At 36.7% G+C, this 24680-nt stretch overlaps 1 protein-coding gene across 1 annotated transcript in view; it reads left to right on the plus strand.

Annotated features, from left to right (window-relative positions):
• The window catches only part of PTPRQ (protein tyrosine phosphatase receptor type Q), a 192189-nt gene that overhangs the window by 16632 nt on the left and 150877 nt on the right, over positions 1–24680 (plus strand). Inside the window, exons 9-16 of the mRNA XM_027108215.1 lie at positions 1654–1826; positions 10447–10627; positions 12003–12164; positions 12268–12447; positions 13052–13159; positions 13303–13581; positions 21506–21688; positions 22115–22216. Of these exons, the coding sequence (XP_026964016.1) occupies positions 1654–1826; positions 10447–10627; positions 12003–12164; positions 12268–12447; positions 13052–13159; positions 13303–13581; positions 21506–21688; positions 22115–22216 (1368 nt within the window). The remainder of the gene's footprint in view (positions 1–1653; positions 1827–10446; positions 10628–12002; positions 12165–12267; positions 12448–13051; positions 13160–13302; positions 13582–21505; positions 21689–22114; positions 22217–24680) is intronic.

Raw genomic sequence — 24680 nt, forward strand, 5'->3', positions numbered from 1 at the left:
ATTTCAGTTTTGAGCACAGGTTATACCCATACTGGACACTGGAATTTTTTTTTTGTGGTACACGGGCCTCTCACTGTTGTGGCCTCTCCCATTGCGGAGCACAGGCTCCGGACGCGCAGGTTCAGCGGCCATGGCTCACGGGCCCAGCCGCTCTGCGGCAGGTGGGATCTTCCCGGACCGGGGCACGAACCCGTGTCCCCTGCATCGGCAGGCGGACTCTTAACCACTGCGCCACTAGGGAAGCCCATGGACACTGGGAATTTGACTGCAGTAATCAGATATGCTCTTAGTCCAGAATTCATCCATCTAGCCATTAACTAGTCAACAAACGTTTAGAAATATTTACATTGTTATAATTGATTACTTCATAGAGACAAAGAAAAAAAAACAACTTTTAATCTACTGGATAAAATACTACATGGTTACAGGAGCTTACTACATGGTTAACTTAAGCATAATTAGGTTCATTAATTATAATAATATTTATGGGAGTTGTGGCATTAATTTTCAGGATCTTAAAGGAGAACAGAGTCATTCTTCATTTGTATTATACCCCCAATATGTCTTTCTTCTAACTGGAATTTGGTAAACCTGTACTACTGTGAAATATCTCAGCTTAGGGAAATAGGGAAATGAGGGAAATGAATTTAATGTGTGACCACGTCCTAATCATAAAGGACAATATTTTTACATCTCATTTTCTCTTTCTTGAACCAACATATTATAAAGTCTTTTGAATTTGTTCCTAACTTTGTGTAGTGATAGGAAAGTTTTAATCACACCGATTTTATAGATAGGGAAACTAAAGGTGGAGGGGTGAATTGGTTATTTATAATCACATAATGAACTATAGACAGAAAGTGGACAAGTGCCCAGAGCAGGTTTACTCGTGGTTCATTACTCCTGTGGCCCTGGGAGGTTTCCTAGAGGTTGCTCTTGGTGACATACATAGATACATACATACATACATTCATTCATTCATTCATTTATTTAGTGATTATATACTTTTATACATTACAAAATTATTATCACTTGATGAGTTTCTAACTAGAATTTAAGTACTTCTTGCTTTATCTTAAACCAATTGTTAGTTTTTCTCTCTTTTTCTTTACTGTTGCAAAGAGTGAGGGCATCTGAAATTTGAGATTCACATAATTAATTTGTAAAATCAGCAGGAAAATATCAATCAACTCTTCAAACAATTTAATATAATGAATTAAAATTTGCCTAATTGATTTTTACCAACTACATGTAATTTCATTCCTGGTATTCTGGATATTATTTTTTGGTATGTTGTTATTTTTATAAAGTCTTCAGGATTTCTACTGGGCATTCATCAATCATAAACAACTTTCCCTGGGAAGTTGTTTTTATTAATTAATTTGTTTTGAACAAATGTTGTGACATTTTGATTTGGGAAAATTATTCCATGTTATTCTGTTTCTTGTGGACATTTTGAGAACAACGTGTAGAAATTTAAATATCTGTATATTTTAAATGATCAGATACAAATTTAATAATTAATAAATTGTTTTAGTCTGTTTTCTAATAGAATTGCTTATGTATCTTCAATCGTGAACTAAGAATTAAGGGAATTTTTAAAAATTTGAGAATGTATTTTTAAATTTCCCTTTTCTTATTCTCTTTTTTTAGTTCCAGGTACAGTATTTGATTTGCAAGTTGCAGAAGTAGAAGCCACAGAAATAAGCATTACTTGGAAGAAACCACGACAACCAAATGGAATCATTAACCAATATCGAGTGAAAGTATTAGTTTCTGAGACAGGAGTAATATTGGAGAATACTTTGCTCACAGGAAAAGATGAGGTATTGCACTTTAATTTCTTATCTTGGGGAGCCCTTTCTACTTGGTTTTGGCCCTGATAACTTGGAAGATTTGCCAACATGCAAACATAAAATATTTGACGAGCTTCAGAGTACAAAATGAAGTAAATTTAGGCTATGTTGATAATCTAGCTCATCATATTTCATTTTAGGACATATATTATTAGTTAAGTGCTATTATGTTTTTTCAGCAATGAAAAATGTTAATTGAGGAATTAAGCAGGACTAAAGGTACTTCCATAAGTGAATATTATTATGGTAATTAAGTTAATGAATTGTTTGGAAACTCCTGTTATGATTTAAGTACTCCTTCTAAGGCTGTGCTTGTCATTTGGAATAGTTGCCAACGAAAGGCACAGTAATTTTAGTAGCTGTTGTTGACAAATGATTTGACCTACTTAGGAAGCCAGATTTCTCAAAGCTGCCTCATTTAAAAACAAACGAACAATATACATTTGATTAAAGAAATCAAATAAAAGAGATGAAATCGTTTCATAGATATAAAATAAGAGGACAATGTTTGCTTCTGTTCACACCGGGAGTCTTTTTTCCCCCTTTGTTTCTGTTAGGAAGCGGTGATTTTCCTTCACTGTCTTCATTCACCTCATCCAGCCAGCTGTTCACCTGTGAGTTCCCTCTAAAACTGCAGACTAGTTGTATCCAGATATTGGTGGCTCCTGGGGCTCACAAAAATTAAATATACTTGGGACCAGTGAGTGTAGCAATCTCTGTACCTTAGAGGTACTACCTGATGGTTATTCAGTAATTAGGTTCCACTCCTTTGGTCCAGAATCACTGTTTTTTCCTATCTCCACATATATTACCTATTCTATTTCTAGTCCCAGCTCTCCTCCATTTCTGACATCTACCTGAAAGTTGACCTCACTATGTGCTTAATGCATTCTGGCCACCCAGGACTTATTACTCCAAGTCGTTTGACATCTCTGGCCCAGGGTTAAATTTTAATCCAATGTTGACTCCATTCCTGTGTGCAAAAATGTTGAGTTATGATTTCTCTGATACTTTAGTTGACAACTCAGGCAAAGGGCAAAAGCTTAATCCTCTGCTCCTGCTGAGAAGGCCTTAAATTAGATACTTCACTATTTTAGGACTGGGTGACAGGTCTCTCACTTGTAATGACATCTACTGAATGGCAAGCCACACCTCTTTTTCTCTTCAAAGTAAGAGATTGTGGAATGACTTCTTTGTTATTCTGCCTATATCTATATGATCTGCGGTCTCTGTGACATAGTAGAGAGAACATGAGCTTTGGTACTGTACAGATCTGGGCTTATATCCTAATTTGGTCACTTACTGGGCTGTACAGCAGAAAGGTTAAGTGCATGGACCTAGGAGGAAATATGCTTGGGTTTAAACCTTGGTTTTGCCTGTAGTGATGGTTTAACCTTGAGAAAGTAGGCTTGACCTCTCTGAACTTCAGTTTCCTCTTCTCTAAGATAGGGACTCTAAGAGTCCCTATAACACAGGATTGTTAATGAAGGTTTAGTGGATTAATGTGTGTAAAGAGCTTAGAACTATACCTGGCATATGGTAAGTTTGGTGCTAAATAATTGTGACCTGTTGTGATAATCATGGCACTGGACCTTTCACCCTCATTGGGACTCAATATTAGTTTCCTTAGGTCTCAATAAAAGGAGACATTATACTTCTCTTTATTTCTGTGATTGTATCTTTCTTCATTAGATCAGGCGCTTTATTGATATTTCTGCTTCCCCATGTGATTGGTGTTTGGGTTCACCTTTCAAGAGGTTGACGTATGGCAGAGACTCTAAATCCAAATGAACCAGGGTCCTAGACCGGGCTCTGCCCTTTTCTAGATCTATGACCTCGGTCAAGTCAACTTTTGGAGACTTGCTGCCCTTACTTTTAAAGCAGAGCTTATATACCCACCTTATATGATGAGGAATAAAGGAGATAACAGATAAAACCTCTGGCTTAGTGTATTCATTTTTTATCCTCTTCCTTGACCTTGATGTAGGATAAGGACTCTTCTATTCAGTCTTCAACTTCTCAGAGTATAGCCTCCACACCCTGTCTCAAGAATTGTTTAAATCCTTGAAATCTTGTTAGAAGTCACCAGTGGCCTCCTAAGTGTCAGATAAGGTGGTAATATAGTTTTAGCCGTCCTCATCTTCCCTGTCTCCTCCAAAATCCATTCGTTTGCCTCCTACTCTCCAGCTTTTGATACAACCATTTTCTCCCTAATACTTGCTCCACTTTCATATACTGTGACTATGCAAAAATTTTGGCCTTGTGCAATGAAAAATGAATAAAATAAAAAAGCTAGCTCTTTTACAATTTTCTAGCTTCTTCATTATAAGGATATTGCAGAGAGTTCTGTTTTCAGCCATGTCATTACACTTTTTTTTTGATAACCGCACAGTTTCAATCACTGCTTCCTATTTTCATGACTCTTTTGCCTTGTTTTCCATGATGATTTTTCTCTCTGACACTCTGCATCCCTAATTCAAATCATTTGTGGTGAAGTTCTGCCAGGGCTCATCACATTTGAACTCATAAAACAGAACAAAACAAAACAAGCATCCTTTGGGGGATAACAGGACTTGGTTCTTGATTGAAAGGAGGAGATGAAGTTGGAATGAAGAAGAGGTACTAGACAGAGGTTCTGGGACAGTGATGGGGGCATATAAAGTTTCCCACAGGACACAAGAAGAAAGTCTGTAAAGGCAATTAATAGTTTTAGTGGTCAAGAACAAGGCCTGGAGAGAGGCTGACTTGAAACCCAGATACTAAATAACAGGCTTAGAATTCCTAACCCCTTGGACTGGGCACACCACAGATCTCTGATCTGAAGGTCATTGTCTAAGCATTTGGAAGGCTTTCATGGCATTTTTACATGCCTGATGTCTCTCTTTTTGGTTAATGGCACCATCATCCTCTCTTCATGAGGGCGTGAAACCTTGGAATTACCTCTGACTTTGGTTATACTTAGCATTTAATAGCCACTCAGTGTTAAGGCCAGTTATTTCTGCCTCCACAGTGTGACCTTCATACCTCTATATTCCATTCCTGTGTCCCCACCCCAGCTCAGGATTGAATAGTCTCTTGCCTGGACTATTTTTGTTAGCTTACTACGTTAGTTTTCCATTGTTGTATAACAATTTGCCACAAGCTTAAAACAACTCACATTTATCATCTCACAGTTTCTGTGGGTCAGGAATCCAGACAGCTTAGATGGGTTCCCTACTTAGGGTCTCATACAGCTGCAGTTAAGTGGCTTACTGTCCTGTGTTCTCATCTGGAGCCTTGACTAGGGAAGAATCTACTTCTAGGCTCATGTAGAATTTTGGCATATTTCATTTCCTTTTGATTGTAGAACTGAGGGCCTTGGATTCTTTCTGGCTCTTTGACTAGAGACTACCCTTAGCTCTAGCTCATAGGAATCCCCCACATTTTCTTGCTACAGAACTTTCCTAGCCTGGCCATTTACCTCATCAAGCCAGCGGGGAGAGTCTGTATAATATAACTGTGAGTGACATCACATCACCATTGGTTAGATGCAAACCACAGTTCCCGCCCAAGAGGAAGGGATTATACAAAAGCATGAACAACAGGAGGTAGGGATAGTGGAGGGATCACGAGAGAGGCCATCCACTGTAGTCTCTCCACTGTTTTGTGTTTCACGCGTCTATGAGAATAATCCTTCCAGATATAAGTATATTACTTAAACTAAAAAAGTAACTAAATAAAAAATGAGAATGGCCTGGGAACGGGAATATGTATCTATTTAAGTAATCTAGCTTTCCTGTCGTAGCAGAAAGTCAGTTGATGCTGTCTAAAGTAAGTGAGCCTTAACAGAACAGTATAAGCATGCTATCTAGTGATTTTAGAAGTAACGCCATAAGAACTGAAAACAGAAATGATTAAAGGTGTTGCTTCCAACAAATATTGAATCATTATGTTGTACACTTGAAAGTAATATGATATATGTCAGTTATATCTCAATTAAAATAAACAAACGATTTCAAAATCTCAAAAAATTGTTGCTTCTGGAGTGTAAGACTTGCAACTGGAAAAGTACAGACAAGGAAGTACTTCCATTGTAAATCCTTCATCACCTCTTGCATTTTTAGCCATGTGCATATATCATGATGATTACACTTTTAAAAAAGTATTAAAATATAATCATCCTATGCTAGGCTTGACCTGATCTCATCATCCTTATTGAAATTTTTTCCAGTGACCTCTCATGAGTTGTTTGTTTCTTAATAAACAGAGGTTATTTAAGCATGCTGAAATACATATAAGATTTTACTCTCGATATTTAAAAACATATTTGAAGAAATACATTAGAAAATTTAATCTCAGCGTTTGAGGACTGTTATTTCAACTTCCAAGCTTATATATGAATGTCATCTATAACATGCCTAATAAATGATTGGGAATCCAGCCTCTGCTAAAATATTTGATCAACTCTGACAATAGGGAATCAACTACTACAAAAGCAGCTCCTGTTCTTTAAGCCTTAAACTATGTTTCCTTATGGTCTCACAGACATGCATTTATTAGGTAGCTATAAAGTTCTAGGCACTGTGATAGGTCCAGAATATACATAGATAAATAAGAAACTACCCTGTTCTTTAACTGTTTTGGACTGAAATATTCGTCCTCTAATGTTTACTAGTTTGTCCCATCTCTCCTCTATAGACCCACACAGTAGCATATAATGACTTTGAGTTTGGGATTTGCAACCAGGAAAATGTGTTCCAACCCCACCTCTGCTATGACTAGCTTTGTGAACTTGAACAGATGACTGTAAAATGGAGATAATAATATCTTTCCCTTTAGGTTATAATGAAGTGATATCACATGGGAAAAAGTATTTAGCACTGTACTTGATACACAGTAGCTTTAAATGTTAGTCTCTGCAGTAGTAATAACAGTGCACAGTGATTTAACTTCTTATCGTTTGAAATAATGCTCATGGCTTCCCTAAGGCTTAACATCCTCAGGTTCTCATCAGTCATGGTTTCCACGTCCTTCATATTATTGATAACTCTTCTGTGTATATTTTCCAATTTGTCAATGAGCCTCTTTCTCAGCTGAACACAATATTCTATATGTAATTTTACTAGAGCCAAACTGAGCAGAATTATTTTCTCCTTTTGTGTAAACTTTCTACTTCTGTCAATGCAAAGAATAAAACTAATTTCTTTGGGAGACTCATTCTGCTGAGACAGAAGTTAGAAAACCCCTAAAGTCATCTCTCCATGGATTGCTCTCTGGCTGAGTTTCACACTAAAATCTCATCCTGTACTTGTTATTCTAATCGAACCCTGGGACATTTTATCCCCAGAGACACTGCTTTGCTATGTAGTGTTACAGATTTCTGAGATTTGTATAGATACATCCTTTCATCCAACCTATTTCTCAAGTATATCAGTGTTTGTCAGTGATGAGCATGAGAAGAAAGCCAGCTAAATGCTTGGACAGTTGCTTCAGATTGAGGCTGAGGACAGGACTTGAAGGTAGTTAAGGAATGCTTGAGACAAGTTTACTTCATTGATTATTAGGAACATAAATAGAATCAAGTCTTAGGGATTTATCACCCAAATAATGTGCAGAATGATATAGTATCCATTAGAGGTTTCCAAACATAATGCTAATTGTAAACTTCTTTTTACCACTGGTTGATAATAGCACAAATCATGTTATAGTTTATAATAAAATAGAGAAGCATTTCTTAAGAATAAGTCAAAATTTTCATTAATTCAATCGAGCAGACTTCTAGTGAGTGGAAGTTGATAGATGTACTAGAGTTTTTTTCTTTTCTTTTTTAAAATCACATTAGTTTTATAATGAAGACTGTTACATGTAGAATCAGGTTGGTTTATTCAGGTGGATTAGGAACTTAACTCTGAAGACTTCTAATTCTTTCACATAAATTCTGAAGATCCCTAAGTAGCATCTGAGAAGCTTTTCATGTTGATGAATTGTGACATTGCCTAACTCAGTTGTCCTCAACCAGGGGCACTTTTGCTCTCCAGGAGACATTTGGCAATCTCTGAAGACAGCTTTCACTGTCACTACTGGGAAGATGCTTCTAGTGGGTAGGGACCAGGGATGCTGCTATACTTCCTACAATGCCCTGGACAGCTCCCTATAACAAAAAATTATCTAACACAGAATGTTATTACTGCTGAGGTTGAGAATGCTGGACTAACTCAATGAGTCCAAGCTTTTGGGAGTTGTGATGGGCCTTTATTCCCTTCTATATCCCTCATTTCCACTCCTACTTCTCAGCCCCTTCTCATTACCCTCTTAAGTTCTGGTTCTTTCCCATCATTTTTGCTCTTAAAAATCTTTCTTTTTCATCCTTTGAAAAACCTAATACTTAATACCTTTTTAGAGAGGCAAAGTGTGGGAAATATTCACAACATGGCACACTTGGTGATAATTAGTAACATTCTGGGTTTTTACAAAACCAATGTTCAAATCATTTGTAGTTAGGGAGGGTCTTTCCAATGAATTCGGGAAAATTCAGATAGAATTAACTCAGGTCAGCTCTTAGGCTGGAACAGCAGTTTGTCAACAGAGATGCTTAACTTAGTTAATTGATAGGATACGATGGTTTAACTCTCAGAAGCTTATCTGACATTGGTATAAAATATGAGAGATTTAATGCAAAATCATAGTTCAGGGGAAATTCTTTGTATTACCCTGTCGTACCCTTTATAAAGTGCTTTGTACCCTGGATTCTCAAAGGGTGGCTGATTGATAGTGGAAACAGCTGTGTGGTTCAGGCATAAACTATTGACTGGACTACCAGAGCATCTCTGAATTATGTGTTTGTGATTCATGCCTTCTCTGATTTCCCAGTGGAGACAGAGCTGAAGTGTGCCTTGAAAGATGGAAGAGCTTTAGTTTGTTCCATATAGGGTTCCTTATCCAGAGTGCTTTATCACAATATTCTTAGAGTAAATCTTATTGGTATCTCCCTACTTTTTATCACAATACTTTTCTGGCTAAAGATGTAACAAGATTTAGATAATTTTATTTTATAAATATCATTTGGAGAACTAGAGATATCCTTGCATCTTTTCTCCATTTTTTTATTTTTCAGAAAAGTTAATATTTAAATGAGCTGTCTTTGTAGCTAGTTAAATAAGTAAACTGCCTTAAAATTTCTTGCCTTCCCGATATTTTTCCTGAGTATCTACTACTTTTTTAACGATACTAAGTGCTTTATGTTAATAAGGAATTAAAAGCCTGTTTTTGGCTCTCGGAGTAAACACAATCCCAAAACATGTAAGATAATTAAAACACAGGTGTACCAAAATTTTATAAATAAATAAAACCTATACTATGAATTAATTACAAATTCTGAGGGTACGAGAGCAGGGAGTTGAGAAGGAACAGAATAATTTTCTTTTTTAAAAAAAGGGTTTGGAGTGAGTTTTGAAACTGAACTTGAAAAGGAATTGACAAAAAGAGAGTAGTTCTTGCAACAGTTTCTTTTTTTCCCAAAACTATTTCATTTTGGAAAATTTTGAACTGGTATAAATGGAGAAAAAAAGAGTATTATAAACTGTGTCCCCATTAACCCATCACCTGGATTCAGTAATTATCAGCATGCTGCCATTCTTGCCCCAGCTGTCTCTCGTTGTTGTTGCTGTTGATGCCGGCTATTTTGAAATAAATTCCAGACTTCATATCTTTTTGCTTTTACGTGCCTAAGTATGGATTCCTACAAGACATGGACATTTTAATTTATTCAATAATTCCATTACCACAATTGACACAATTACTGATATTGTCTTGGTACCATCTGAAACGTAGACCATATTCAAATTTTCTCATTCTCGTTCAATCCGTTATGTGGGAAAGAAAGGAGAGAGTCCTCTTGTTGTCCCAACATAAAACTCTACTGTGTATATCTGTAATCTGCTCCTGATACTTTGTTTTCATTATTTGCCACTTCGGTGAACTCAACACTTGTGAGATACGTTATGGCATCTAGGAACAATCACAGTTACCCAAAATATTCCTTAAATCCAGAGCCTTGGAGAGGTCTGCCTTGAACTCTGAAAATTATTGCTATGTAATTTTGTTCATGTCTGTAACTTCTCTCGATGATAGATTAAACTATTATTAGTGATATGTATCTACCAGGCATGCAGGCTGCTCACACCTCGTATACAAATGAAGACATATAGATGGCAAAGCAAAACACATATTAATAAAGCAGTAAGCCTAGAACACTTATTTTTGGGGGGTGAGCAGTTAAAATATTTTAGTCATGAAACCTTTGCATGAGGATGTCTAATTTTACCATAAAGAAGCTAACTTAAGTCAGAAACGAATTATCTCCTTTTCCCCACAATACAGTATTGGTCTCTTAAGATATGGAATTGATCACAATCGGTACAGTGATGCAGGATTTTAGTAGCTTCAGAGTGAAATCTTGGAATGTGAAAGAGACAGCAGTCATGGAAATAATATTATTTTTAAAAAAACCGTGATTCCAGAATTACTAGTTTTTGAAACTAGTCCTTGAATGAAGCCATTATTAACATAACTGTCACGAGCAGTCTTTGTAAATATCTGTTTTCAATTGCAGTATATAAAAGGCCCCATGGCTCCAGAAACTGTGAACGTAGTAGAGTCAATGGCAGGATTATTTGAGGGTTCAGCAGAGATGTCTTCTGACCTGTACTCGATTGCTTCAGTTATGTATAGCAGTCATCCACATCATAACTTTCCTGTGAGGAGTAGAGCTGAAGACCAGCCTTCAGCAGTTGGTAGGTACATTTCTTTTGTTGTTGTTCTGTGAAATGTATTTAAACCACCAGTACTAGCTAGCACAGATATGAACCTTAGCTGGGAGTTCAACCCAATTATTAATGGTCCATGGGCTGGAGTCAGATTTTTTCTTCTTTAACTGTCGGATAACCTCATACAGCAAATGGAAATGCCACACAGGCAGGAGCTGGCCCCTCCTAACCCATCTGACCTTCCTTGGAGAGAAAGTAGCACCCTAGAGTCTCTAGCCAAGCTGCATAGACAATCAGTTATTACAGTTGCCAAAGCAGGTGTGATGGGAAGGGATTAACATATCTTCAAATCATTTACAGGCCTCACACTCTCTGCAGTTTTTGACTAATAGGTTTTCAAATGTCACTGAAGGTAAATAGGTCAGAAAGTTACAACTCTAGTGCATGGGGTGATAAACAGGTGTAGGTGACCCCAATGATGTGGTGATGTCATTAGTGTATACACTTGCTCTTCAGGGTCAATGGATCTTACTGTCTCTAAAAAGAGAATGTCATATATAGCGAATTAAAAATACTTGGTTAGAAGACACAAATCTAAATTATCTCTCTGGTTTTTCTAAAATGCTAAGTGAGAAAAAAATTTTTTTCTTACTGCTTTTTCTCTGATTTGTTCCGTTCCAAATTAAAAGTGTTATATTATTTTATTGATGATGGCATTAGGCAGAAGTATCACATTGCATTTAATATATGTTTATTTCATTCATTGATCTGTTTTTCCTGAGCAAAGAAGACTTAATTTTTAGAAGACACTAAAAATTAGAGGCCCATGATTTCTGATGTAGATGTTTCCTTAAATACTTTGTTTGGCCTAAATGCTAATTAACATTGTAAGCGCAAGTTCTAAAAAACTAACATTTTCTGAAATCCTTGTCCAGACATATTTATGTGGCAGTTTTATAAGCATGCTTGCTTTAAATCACTAATGGATTTAGCAAATGTGTGGTGAATTTTGAGTCCAAGTAAAACCTTATTTCTATGATTTTCAAATTATAATGCAGCATTGACTTACAATATTTAAATTTGATATTATTGCCTAATGGTCTTTTCAGAAAAAACTCCTAGCCTGTCTTTTTTAGAAAGTTATATTTTCTCAAAACACTAATCTCTTGTTCCAGGATAGTGTATAACAACTAGCAAAACTATATTATGATCACAAACTATTTATATATATTGTTGGGGTATATTTGGCATATTTATTATTAATTATATATCTACCTTTCATATAAAGGATTACATGGAGAGATTAATGAATAATGTGAAATTGGGTTTAAAATTTCACTGTGTGAGCAAGAATGATCTTGATCACAAAGCCAAACATTTTTTAAAAACTGATTTCAAATAGGAACTTCAAGGAATCAGTATATCGCTGACATTGCTGCTGAACAGCTGTCTTACGTTATCAGGAGACTTGTACCTTTCACTGAGCACATGATTAGTGTATCTGCTTTCACCATCATGGGAGAAGGACCACCAACGGTTCTCAATGTTAGGACACGTGAGCAAGGTAAGAATGTGTTTCCTTTGAAATAATTACCTGCAAATATTGCTCTCGTACACTGTAATACTTTTCTTTTCATTCATATTAATTGTTCACTCTTCTTCTCAAGTGCCAAGCTCCATTCAAGTTATAAAGTATAAAAACATTAGTTCTTCATCTATTTTGTTATATTGGGATCCTCCAGAATATCCTAATGGAAAAATAACTCATTATACCATTTATGCAATGGAACTGGATACGAACAGAGCATTCCAGATGACTACTGTAGATAACAGCTTTCTCATAACAGGTAGAACAAAGTTTTGTTTCGACATTCTTTTCCTGATGGAAAATACACATCTCTCTATGCCGTTAAACACAGCAGGGCATGTGTTGCATCATTCCAGATTTTGTTGTTCTATGCTCCCATGGATATCTTGAAAAATACTTGCAGAAATTACTTGATTAGATGTGTTTTTCTTTAACTATAGTTGTCTGCAAATAAAGTCATCAGATAACAGGTATCCTAAGAATATACTCTTAACCTAGGGGATTTTATGCCTGGTACATCAATATAACTCAGTATTGATGGCTTGATTAAGTGTATGTGCCAATCAGCTGAAGTAACTGAGCTGACATGGTGTTTGTGCCAAATCAACTGTACTCCTTGCAGTGTGCCAAAAATGATTTCTCCAGCCTCAGATGATCGCCTTAATATTTTAGGAAAAAACTAAAACGTCATCAAGATGGAAAGGCTCTCTTCCCAAGGAAGTTTGGAAGATGGGGATTATAAGGGGGCTGATTTAGAGAACCAGTCTCCCAAAGAAGTTATTTTCACTAGTCCTGTGTTAAATGGCACTAATACAAGAATATTATTTTAAGGACTTTAAACAAATTGCCTGTTGTCCTTATAGGGTTAAAGAAATATACAAAATATAAAATGAGAGTGACCGCCTCAACCAGTGTTGGAGAAAGTTCTTTGTCCGAAGCAAATGACATCTTTGTGAGAACTCCAGAAGATGGTAAGAGTATCAGGTGCAGTTTTAATAAAAAGAAGCAAATGGTGTTGCATGCTTATTGCCATCTACCTCATGCTGCGTTTAGTGTCTGAAGTAATAAGCATGAAAAAATACATGTATTTAAAGTTTTGTTTTTTTCCCCCCAGAACCAGAATCATCACCTCAAGATGTTGAAGTTATTGATGTTACTGCTAGTGAAATAAGTTTGAAGTGGTCACCACCTGAGAAACCCAATGGGATTATTGTTGCTTATGAAGTGCTTTATAAAAATATAGATGCCTTATTCATGAAGAACACCTCAACAACAAGCATAATTTTAAGAGACTTAAAACCTTACACCCTCTATAACATTTCTGTAAGGTCATATACCAGATTTGGTCATGGCAATCAGTTATCTTTACTCTCTGTAAGGACATCTGAGACTGGTAAGTTTTTGTTTGTTTAATACATAGTAAGGAAGTAAACATGGCTGATAATTGCCATATTGTTTATATTTTACATAACCTAAAGTCTTTCATTCTGTTTTGTATAATCCAGGAATTTATATGCTCTTTCTGGTAAAGTGTGGGAAAAGACTTGCTGTGCAAATTTTTTAAGTTTGATTTACATATAAGGGAACTCCAGAATAAAAATCAGTGATTTTTTTTTCAAATGAAATACCTTGAGAAATCAAAGGTCTTTTCAGTGTACCTATAAATTTGGTTGCTTTCAAATTAGGTAATAGCAGAGACACGTTCGTAAGAGTAGACTCCTATACTATATATAATCTATATACATTCTCTGTACGTCCATATACATCTACCTATAGATATAGATGTATCTATATTTATACATATATATGTATAGATGTACATATATGTAAAGCTGAATGTAAGTGTATATCTATAGATAGATGTACATAGATGTATAGAGACTATATATATAAATTCTATACATACATATGTACGTGTGTGTATAGACGCATACATATATCTACATACATTCTTTTTTAAAAAATAAATTTATTTATTTTTGGCTGCGTTGGGTCTTTGTTGCTGCGTGCAGGCTTTCTCTAGTTGTGGCTAGAGGGGGCTACTCTTTTGTTGTGCATGGGCTTCTCATTGCAGTGGCTTCTCTTGTTGTGGAGCACAGGCTTTGGGCGCGGCCTTTAGTAGTTGTAGCGCATGGGCTCAGTAGTTGCGGCTCATGGGCTCTAGAGTGCAGGCTTAATAGTTGTGGCACACAGGCTTAGTTTCTCCGCGGCATGTGGGATCTTCCCGGACCAGGGCTCAAACACATGTCCCCTGCTTTGGCAGGCAGATTTTTCTTTTCTTTCTTTTTTTTTTTTTTTTGAGGTACGTGGGCCTCTCACTCTTGGGGCCTCTCCCGTTGCGGAGCACAGGCTCCGGATGTGCAGGCCCAACGGCCATGGCTCACAGGCCCAGCCGCTCCGCGGCATGTGGGATCTTCCCAGATCGGGGCACGAACCCGTGTCCCCTGCATCGGCAGGCGGACTCTCAACCACTGCACCACCAGTGAAGCCCAGCAGGCAGATTCTTAACCACTGCCCCACGAGGGAAGTCCCTACATTGTTTTTTTTTGGTAATTAAACTTGTTTTTATTTAGAAATTGTAATATCAGTTATGTTAACACAGTACATAAGCCATCTCAAAGTTGGATAACATAAACTCTTTTTAAAAATAGAGAAAAATAAGTTTACTTTAAATATATTTTAAATAAAAATAATTTGATTATTTTGGGAATATATTCTTTGATGAAGCTGTTATAGTCTATATACATTCTTGAGGTATGTGCATAGACAGAGGTGCAGAGTCTGAGCACAGAAAGGACGTGCCTGGAGAAGCCTTCCAGAGGAGGTAGCATTTGACCTGAGTCTTAAGGAGTCGGTGGAATGGACATTATAGAGGTTGTTGGCCAGGGGATGTATCCCATATAAAGGAAATAACGCAAGCAAAGAATTAATTGTGTTTCAGTGATGCAAGAGCAAATAGCACAAAGCACGACATTTGCCTGATGATCTTAGTGCACTGTTTGTATTATGTTTATAGTCATATATTTTGCAGCATCACTTTTAGGCCAACTCCGTCAAATTACTGTTTCATCCCTGCATTGTAAAAAATAAATATTCATTGCCTAGATACTGGCTGAACCATATGGAGTTGCTATTCCTATATGTCATAATTGGCCAAATATCAACAATTTCTTCTGATTCAGACAGATGCTATAGGTGAGGCCTTGTCCCTGACCTTGAGGAACTAGGAATCTAGTAAAGTGGCTTACCTTTGAGCAAAAGTATCCTCTTCAGACTGGTCACAGAAATTAATAAGATTAACCATAGAGGATGACAGTAGTTGTAATGGCAGGAATAAGAGTGTAATGAAAAGAACATTTTTTATTATTATAAGTTATCCAATATATCCATTATATATTTAATTGATATATATATTGGCATGCTTCATTACTTTTATAAATATTGTACTTAAAATAAATATTTTTGAGAAAAATATCTTACTCTACCTGGTTTCATTTTACACCATGTCAAGGAATGAAGCATATTTTAAGTACCTGCAACATACCATTGTGGGCTCTTCTATTGGCTTTCACAAAAATTGCCTTTTTAATTCCAGAATAAAGCAATAAGGTATTATTATCTTCATTCCTAATGATAAACTGAGGTCTGAGAAGTTCATCCTTGCAACAAATATTCAACAAATAATTTACAGTATACCAACCCTTACTGGGCTATATTAGCACTGTAAAAGAAAATGAATTTCCACCCTCCTAAAGTTAATATAAATTACTGGGTGTTTCATAGGCAATGGAATCTACATTAATGACTTTTCCTAGATCATGTTTGCTAGGTTGGACCACCGAGTTCAGTTCTTTTTGAAAAACAGGAAGCTATAATTTTAAGCAGTCTCAAGGTGTCATTTGAAGCAGGATGTGCTCAGGAGCAACTATCTGTTTGCTGCCAGGGCTCAATATTCTTATTAAATACAATAAATACACCCTCTACTCTTACTATAAAAAACAAGATCCCACTTTTCAATATTATTTCATGAAAAATTGAGAGCTATGCTAACTCAGTAATGTGTTAATGCTGCTAATTACAAATAGGAGTACATTATTTGTTCAGATGTTTTATCTTGATTATTTTACTAATGCTTGGAAGTGCAATAGCTGATGTGTGTTTACATGTATACAATGATAGAAAGAATTCAGTGAAGAGAGAAAAACTAAAAATACAACAGAGAGGAAAGAATGTCAAGTCTAAGGTCTGACTAAGTAGACGGAGTGGAATCTAGTGCTGAAGTGGACTGGGTTTTAGAAAGGAGTAAGGAGAGAAGGCAGTTAAAGGAAGAGGGGTGGTAGGAACGTATGTAGTCCTCTTCTGAAGGTTTTTATTTTCTCAATGAAATTAGAAGCAAGTTTATCAGCTTCGAATAAGGAGGGAGAGGAGATATTGGATGTTTGTGGAGAGAGAATATGGTGAAAACATACATAACAGAGGAGACTAAATGAACTAAAAAATAGATAGGTTGCCAAGCAGTGAAAAAGATTGATTTGAGATTTGAGGTTATAAATTAAAGTAAGGCTAGTGAGCATGGAGTGGTATTTTATTCAGACATTTTTAGCTGTTGTATTGCAGATGTAGAACTAGCCCTGAGTTCAGTTTAACCTAAGTTGGAATCTTGCAGGAAAAGTAAGATAGAAAAAGGAGTTTCTGGAGATTGCTAGGGAGTGATTTTAGTGATAGACTGTGGACTCTGACCTGAGTAAGTAGGGAGATGAGGACATAAGGGAGGTGATGGACAGTGAAGGTTTGATGAGGGTCAAAGACTTGTTGGATTGGCAGTACGGGGGTCAGTCAGCTGGAAAGATAGGTGGTTGCCAAAGAGAGGAATACTGACAGTTATAGGTAATGACAAGCCCTCAGGTGTTGCCATGAAAGCTAGTGGTTAAAGTGAGGTGGAGGAAAAGATTATTGAAATTATGGACCTCGACGAATACAGAGTCCACGGAATAGCACAGATCATTTCCATCAGTGTTGACATCTCTGAGAGTGGTAGAGAGGAAGTCAGTCATACAGGTGATAAACTTTTTAAGACGTGTGGAGAAGTGGAAGAGTACCACTAGGTGATTGTCTTAAAGGAGGGGTGACACCTCGAGTTTTTCAGGAAGAAGAAGAATAGATCTGGATATGGCAAAGAAAAGCATAAATACTTGACTTCCAGGCCCTATGGTTATAGGAATGATGAGAGAAAAACAAATAGCTATCTGTTACCCAGGAGTGCTGAGTTGTAGTGTTCTCAAGCAGTTCCGAGATTTCACTTAGAGCCAGAAGGCTAAGAGAGCATTCAGAGTAGTTGTTGAGGATTTTTCTCAATTTAATGGTTTGGCTTGGAAAGATAGTAGAGAAGATTTTGACTCTTTGGGAAGGGATAGTAGGATTATATTGCTGTATATTGCTATATCAAGTTATGTATTGAATTACAGTTCTTCCCAAAATTTTAGAAATATCAACATTCTTATCTCAGTTTTTCCTTTTAAGTCTGCTTTAGATGCAATGCACTTCATAACAGGTAACAGTGGGGGTGAGGGGGTACTGTTTCTACATTTTTAAGGCTTTTGAATTTTCTCTACTAAATTTATTAGTAGCATTTTTTATATCCATTGTATTTAGACTACCAATAAAAAAGGTTCTATTCTTTCTTTTGAAAGGAAAGGACTTATATCAGGACTCTATAATGGCAGTAATATGCACATATTTAGTTTATGTTGTTTAACCATCAAGTTAGTCATTATTGTTACTGTTCTATGAAGGCAATTTTAAACCAGTATCTTTCCAACTGTGGTCTGTCATCTCCAGCAAATACTTTTCTGCTAAAGTGCATTGTTTACAGTTTCATCTGTTGAGGTTGCATTGATGGCTTTCTCTCTGTTTTTGATTGTCTGAATATGCTTTTATTTTGTTCTTGTTAATTTTTCTGGGTTTAGAATTCCATTCGTTTTTCAACTGAGGTCACTTTTCTGTCTAATCGTCATTCCTATGTAGATGATCTGTTTTCTTCCTGGTGCTGTTAAGATCTTCTCTTCTTTGGTATTATGTACTTTCACAATGATGTGTCTAAATATGAGTTTTAAAAATTTAATTTATTTATTTTTGGCCACATTGGATCTTCGTTGCTTCGTGCGAGCTTTCTCTAGTTGTGGGGAGCTGGGGATACTCTTTGTTGCAGTGCGCGGGCTTCTCATTGCGGTGGCTTCTCTTGCTGCGGAGCACAGGCTCTAGGCATGTGGGCTTCAGTAGTTGTAGCACACGGGCCCAGTAGTTGTGGCTCACGAGCTCTAGAGCGCAGGCTCAGTAGTTGTGGTGCATGGGCTTAGTTGCTTCACGGCACATGGGATCTTCCTGGACCAGGACTCGAACCCGTGTCCCCTGCATTGGCAGGCGGATTCTTAACCACTGCCCCAACAGGGAAGCCCCTAAATATGATTTTTTTGTGTGTGTGGTATGCGGGCCTCTCACTGTTGTGGCCTCTCTCGCCGCGGAGCACAGGCCCCAGACGCGCAGGCTCAGCGGCCATGGCTCACGGGCCTAGCCGCTCCGCGGCATGTGGGATCTTCCCGGACCGGGGCACGAACCCGTGTCCCCTGCTTCGACAGGCGGACTCTCAACCACTGCGCCACCAGGGAAGCCCAATATGATTTTTTAAAGAAAATTTTGCTTGAGATTTATTGGGATTCCTTGTTCTGAAGCTTGATATCTTTCAACAATTTTGATCAGTCCCAGCCATTATCCCTTCAAATATTTCTTCTTCTTCATTTTCTCTACTTTCTTAGACCCCCTTAGTATATCCCTTATGTCTCTTAACTGCCATTTTATATTCTCTACGTTTTCTTTCTCTGAGTTACTTTTTGATAATTTATTCAATACTGTAAATTTTTTTTGCTAAAATTTTCACTATATCTATTCTGCTTTTTTGTGCATCAAGAAAATTTTAATTTTATTTTTTTTCTATTCTACAAGTCCTATTTGGTTCTCTTTCAAGTCTGCTTGGTTATTTACATTATTTATTATTATCTAAAGAATTCATTGCTCATACTTTTAAATGTTTGATTTCTTGAACTATATTAAACGTTTGTATTTTTATTCTTTGATAACTTCAGTATCTAAAGTCTTTTGAAGTCTGACTGCTGTGTGTGTGTGTGTGTGTGTGTGTGTGTGTGTGTGTGTGTGTGTGTGTTTTCCTTTTTCTTTGCTGGCTTTAAGTATCGGTGCCTGATTTGCCTGTGTGTTTTGTGACTTTTATCAGTGAGTTCATATTCCTTGAAACTTCATCTGTGGGAAATTTATGTAGACTGAGTTGAAGTTGAGTTTCTTCCAAGAAAATGTGTGTTTGCTTCTGCTAGTTGCTTTTGAGTAATGGCAACTCAAATTCATTTTAATTTATATTCTGAAGTAGAGGTCTTTTCAGGCTATATGGGTAGCATGGATTTAGGCTACCTATGCTCATAGGGATAGGCTTACAGTTCCAAAAATGTGTCATTTTTCTATTCCACCTCTTCATCCAGAGGAGTGGCAAGAGGAAAAAAGTTACTTTTCTGGCCTCTTTTGCATGGTGGGCTTACTTCTCACTCCCTAGTCCTCGAGAGTGAATACACCACATTGCGCAAGCCTAGGAGTTACCACTCACATTGAGGTCTGTGGTACTCTGCAGAAGAATTCAAGGTGCCCCTAGAGTTGGCCAATATCATGGCCCTAGTTGAAATTGCATTCTTTTGGGGTTCCAATTCTTGATGCAGGGGTATCCTTATCCTTCTGGCCCAAGGTTTTATATTCTTTTTCTGCCACTCTACATAGCTGTTAATACAGAAACTCCAAGTCACCAGGATTGACCAGTACCCTCCAAGGCAGAGGAGGCTTTAGTACCAGCTTCCATCTCAGGATTCTTGTTTTTACTGTTTTTTGTTTGATTTTATTTTGTTTGTTTTCTTGCATTTGTTTTTGGACCACCAGAAATTTCTAACTCCCTTGTCAGCTCTGCAGTTCCTTACGTGACAAGAAAAATGTTAATTTTATGCAGAGTTTTACTTTTTTTAATTATAATAGTCATTCAGTTCAGTGTTTATCTATTCCAGTATTTTGGCAGAATTGGAATCCCACATGTAATATTGGTATTTGAATATATGTAGAAAACCTTTTTGTGACCATTACATTCAATATAATAAGAACATTAATAGATACAGAAAACTAGTGTTTTATTTATTGATATCCTGTATCCTTAGTAGACTGTTTTGTTACCAGGTTATTATATGCAGCCTTATATCTAGGAGAGGATCCTTGTCTTGTCATAGATCTTGTTGTATATCAAAACTATTCTATTAATCATTTATGTATTATTATCATTATTAATGAAAGGCAGAATCAATTTTTAAGTGGTTTTCAGTCCTCCTTCTTGTACAGTTAGCCCTTTGTATCTGTGGGCCCTGAATCCACAGATTCAACCAACTGTGGATTGAAAATATTTGAAAAAAAATTGCAGCGAGTTCCAAAAAGCAAAACTTAAATTTGCTGCATGCTGGCAGGCAGCTATTTACATAGCATTTCCATTGTGTTTACAATTATTTATATAGCATTTATATTATATTAGGTATTACAAGTAAACTAGAGATGATTTAAAGTATACAGGAGAATGTCCATAGGTTACATGCAAATACTATGCCATTTTATATAAGACTTGAGCATCCTTGAATTTTGGTATCCGTGAAGGGGGTGGGGGTGAGGATCCAATTCACTGCAGATACCCAGGGACCACTTTATCTGCATGTACTGCAATGTAAGACAGTTTAATAGAGTCTCAGGTATTTTAATAAAAACATCATCCTATAGGGCTTCCCTGGTGGCGCAGTGGTTGAGAGTCCGCCTGCCGTTGCAGGGGACACGGGTTCGTGCCCCGGTCCGGGAAGATCCCACATGCCGTGGAGCGGCTGGGCCCGTGAGCCATGGTCACTGAGCCTGCGCGTCCGGAGCCTGTGCTCCGCAAAGGGAGAGGCCACAGCAGTGAGAGGCCCGCGTACCAAAAAAAAAAAAAAAAAAAAAAAAAATCATCCTCTAAACATTATTCTGTAGCGTTGTAGTATGAACTTTCTTTGAAATGAAATTTGTCTTAAACAGTTGTAAGTGCTATAATTTACCCATATTTTACTGCATTTAGGATGTTTATTATAATCGCACTCTAATGAATGTTCATGTATACATATCCTTATCCACTGGAGCGAAAACTTCAGCAGAATGCACTCTTAGGGTGGAATTGTTTTGTGCATGTATCTTTTTGTTTTTTTCAGTGCCTGATAGTGCACCGGAAAATATTGCTTACAAAAATATTTCCTCTGGAGAGATTGAGCTATCATTTCTTCCCCCAAATAGTCCCAATGGAATTATACAAAAATATACAATTTATCTCAAGAAAAGTGACGGAAATGAGGAAAGAACTATAAATACAACCTCTTTGACCCAGAACATTAAAGGTAAAAGTATATATAATACTGGATATTTACATTTATATTGACAGAGTGGCCACAAAATATTAGCTTGTTGTTATATTAGAAATGGTAAGTGTGATTAGCTTTATACAGGGTGTGACAATTCTGGCCTTCTGGTAAATAAACTGGAAGTTTATGGCAGGTCATGTGAAAGACTACTCTAAGTCAGTTTTTTCTACATTTTTAAATATTTTGTCTTCATAATAGGAGTTACTATTCCAAGAACTACATTTTCATTTAGTTTTTACTTTTGAAAGAGTGTTGAGACATTTCATAGCTTCTTGCATATAATTAAGGGACATTTTGTAAGTCTTATTATATGCTTATTATTATTATAAGCATATTATTATATGCTTCTTGCATATAATTAAGGGACATTTTGTAAGTCTTATCTATTTTATTTCTTTTTAGGACTGAAGAAGTATACACAGTATATAATTGAGGTGTCAGCTAGTACACTCAAAGGTGAAGGAGTTCGGAGTGCACCCATAAGTGTGCTGACTGAAGAAGATGGTAAATATAGCAGTGAATAGTGATATATTTTGAATCCATCACACTTCAGAAAACATGTATACAGAATGAAGATATAACTAAGAATTCTCCAGCCTTGGGTAGCACTTGTGTGCTGCACCAGCTTTATACAGAGATTTCATTGTCATGGTTTAAAAGAAGCTTGCAAAGTCAGATTTATGTTCAGTAAAATCAGCTATATAAAATGCATTTTTTTTTAAGATTCTGAAGTCATCCATGCTCTGTAAAAAAAAAAAAAAATCAGTAATATTTTTTTCCATGGGAATTTTTAAGGCTAACATTTTGGTGCAAATAGTTTGAACATCAATCAGTATATGTTACAACTGTGTTTTTCAACTTTAACATTCGTAAGAATAGACGTTTACATAAGTTTTGTAGTAGATTCTGTTATGTCAACCTGCACCATTTTTTATTGTTATTAGGATTAGCTTTTTGCTAATGACTGCAGGCTATTTTCCGGATTTCTCTACATAATTTGCCAAGATGCTATTCCTGAATGTTAATAGCCTTCATATTGAATATCTAAGCATACATTTTCCTAACCTGAATAAAATCAATTTTACTACTGAGACCACTTTACAATACTACTTCACCAAGTTATAGGCATATATCATGCTAAGAAAATTACTTTTGAGAGATATATTTGGGATTTGGATTTACATTTTATGTTTTTTACATTGGGTATTTTGAGAATGTTATTTTTCTTCTGTAAAAGAAAGTCCCATTGCGAAGAGGGGTAGGTCTGGATGTAACATGTGTTTGTAGAATATCTTTTTTCACCCTCTCAGGTTTCCCCAACTTCACACTAAGCTGCACTCTGTGGTTCAGATTCTAGTCATTCACCAGGACAAAATGTATGTTACTTACTTCTAGAAGAAGAAAGGCTTTTCTCTGCGTTTTTCTTACTTTACTCCAAGTAATAAAGTCTTCAGAAGCCCTCTTCCCCCATTTCAGGTCCCTCTATGTTTTCCCCTCCACCAAAATACTTCATCAAAACATCCTGGTAAGGTGATCTACCAGGGTCAGAAACTGGTAGATCTTAGTTTCTACCCCCATTTCTAGAAACTTAGAACTGGTTGCCCCAGTTTCTAAGTCTTCTCATGGGTTAGTCTTCCTTAGTTATTGCCTCTACTTTCCATGCTTGTTTCTTCAGCAAAACTCACCTGTCCAAATTTTCATTTTTTTCATAGATTCTTCTTGCTCTCGAAGTGAAAATTAACCAAATAAAAAAGTTCTCCCAAAGAGACCATGGCTAAAGGCTAGGGAAGAAGGTTAGCTCTCCTTCTCTCTTAGGTAATGTCTAAGAAAGATGTATTAAATCATTTTAGCAATGCCCTAATAGACATAGTACCCTCTTTATTTCCAATCTAATGAAATAGTCCCTATAGTAAGAATCTGAGGTCTTATATGAAGGACCCTAGACCAGTAGTGAACATATATTTTGAACAGGCAGAGTCTATTACCACTCAAGTCAATAGTTGCAAATTATACTATGCATCCAAATTACCTGGGCTGTTAAAAATGCAGAGTCATGGTAAACTTCCATCTAAGTCCTTGGCCCAGTTATTGATATAATTGCTACGGAATAGGGTGAAGAACAAGACCTCTTTTAGAAAAATTATAGCAAATCTAGAATGGATAAAGGCTGAGAAGCTTTGCTTTATTGGGTAGTAGGAGCTCCTTGCTTTCACGGAGCTTGAAGTTCAGCAGAAGAGATCTAAATTTGACAAAGGTGTAGACAAGTAATTTTTTTTATTCTAATTACTGGTTTAAGTGTTCACCAGGACCAAAACCAAGGATCTTTAGCTACTCTGAAGCATCCAGGAAAATGTAGCTGATTAAGTTATGTTTAAACTGTGACCTGAAGACAGACGAGTAGAGGGAGGGTGAGGGATAGGAAAGATCATGCCAAGCAGAGTGAGTAAGAGCCTTAGGAAGACCCTTATCTATCCTCATATGCTCTGTCTTGATGACTTGGATAGATTGCAAAAGATATTGCATTTATTTAATCTAATTTTTCCAATTTCATTTTTTAAAACTGCAATTCTGAATACAAAGGTTATTTTAACAAATGCTAAAATGATTGAAACTTAGTCTGCTATAGTAGATATTCAGTATTTTATTTAAAAAGGCATGTTAGGGCTTCCCTGGTGGCGCAGTGGTTGAGAGTCCACCTGCCGTTGCAGGGGACGTGGGTTCGCGCCCCAGTCTGGGAAGATCCCACATGCCGCGGAGCGGCTGGGCCTGTGAGCCATGGCCGCTGAGCCTGCGCGTCTGGACCCTGTGCTCCGCAACGGGAAAGGCCACAACAGAGAGAGGCCTGCCTACCGCCAAAAAAAAAAAAAAAAAAAGCGTGTTAATTACATTTTTTTAGCAATAAAATGTTTTACATAAAAAAACCCAAGAATATATTGAAGATTAAATATAAAACACCAAAAACTGATAT

Source organism: Aethalodelphis obliquidens, unplaced genomic scaffold (assembly GCF_003676395.1).
Source record: "Aethalodelphis obliquidens isolate GAN/ISIS:26980383/991018 unplaced genomic scaffold, ASM367639v1 scaffold8, whole genome shotgun sequence".
In the NCBI taxonomy this organism is placed as follows: domain Eukaryota; kingdom Metazoa; phylum Chordata; class Mammalia; order Artiodactyla; family Delphinidae; genus Aethalodelphis; species Aethalodelphis obliquidens.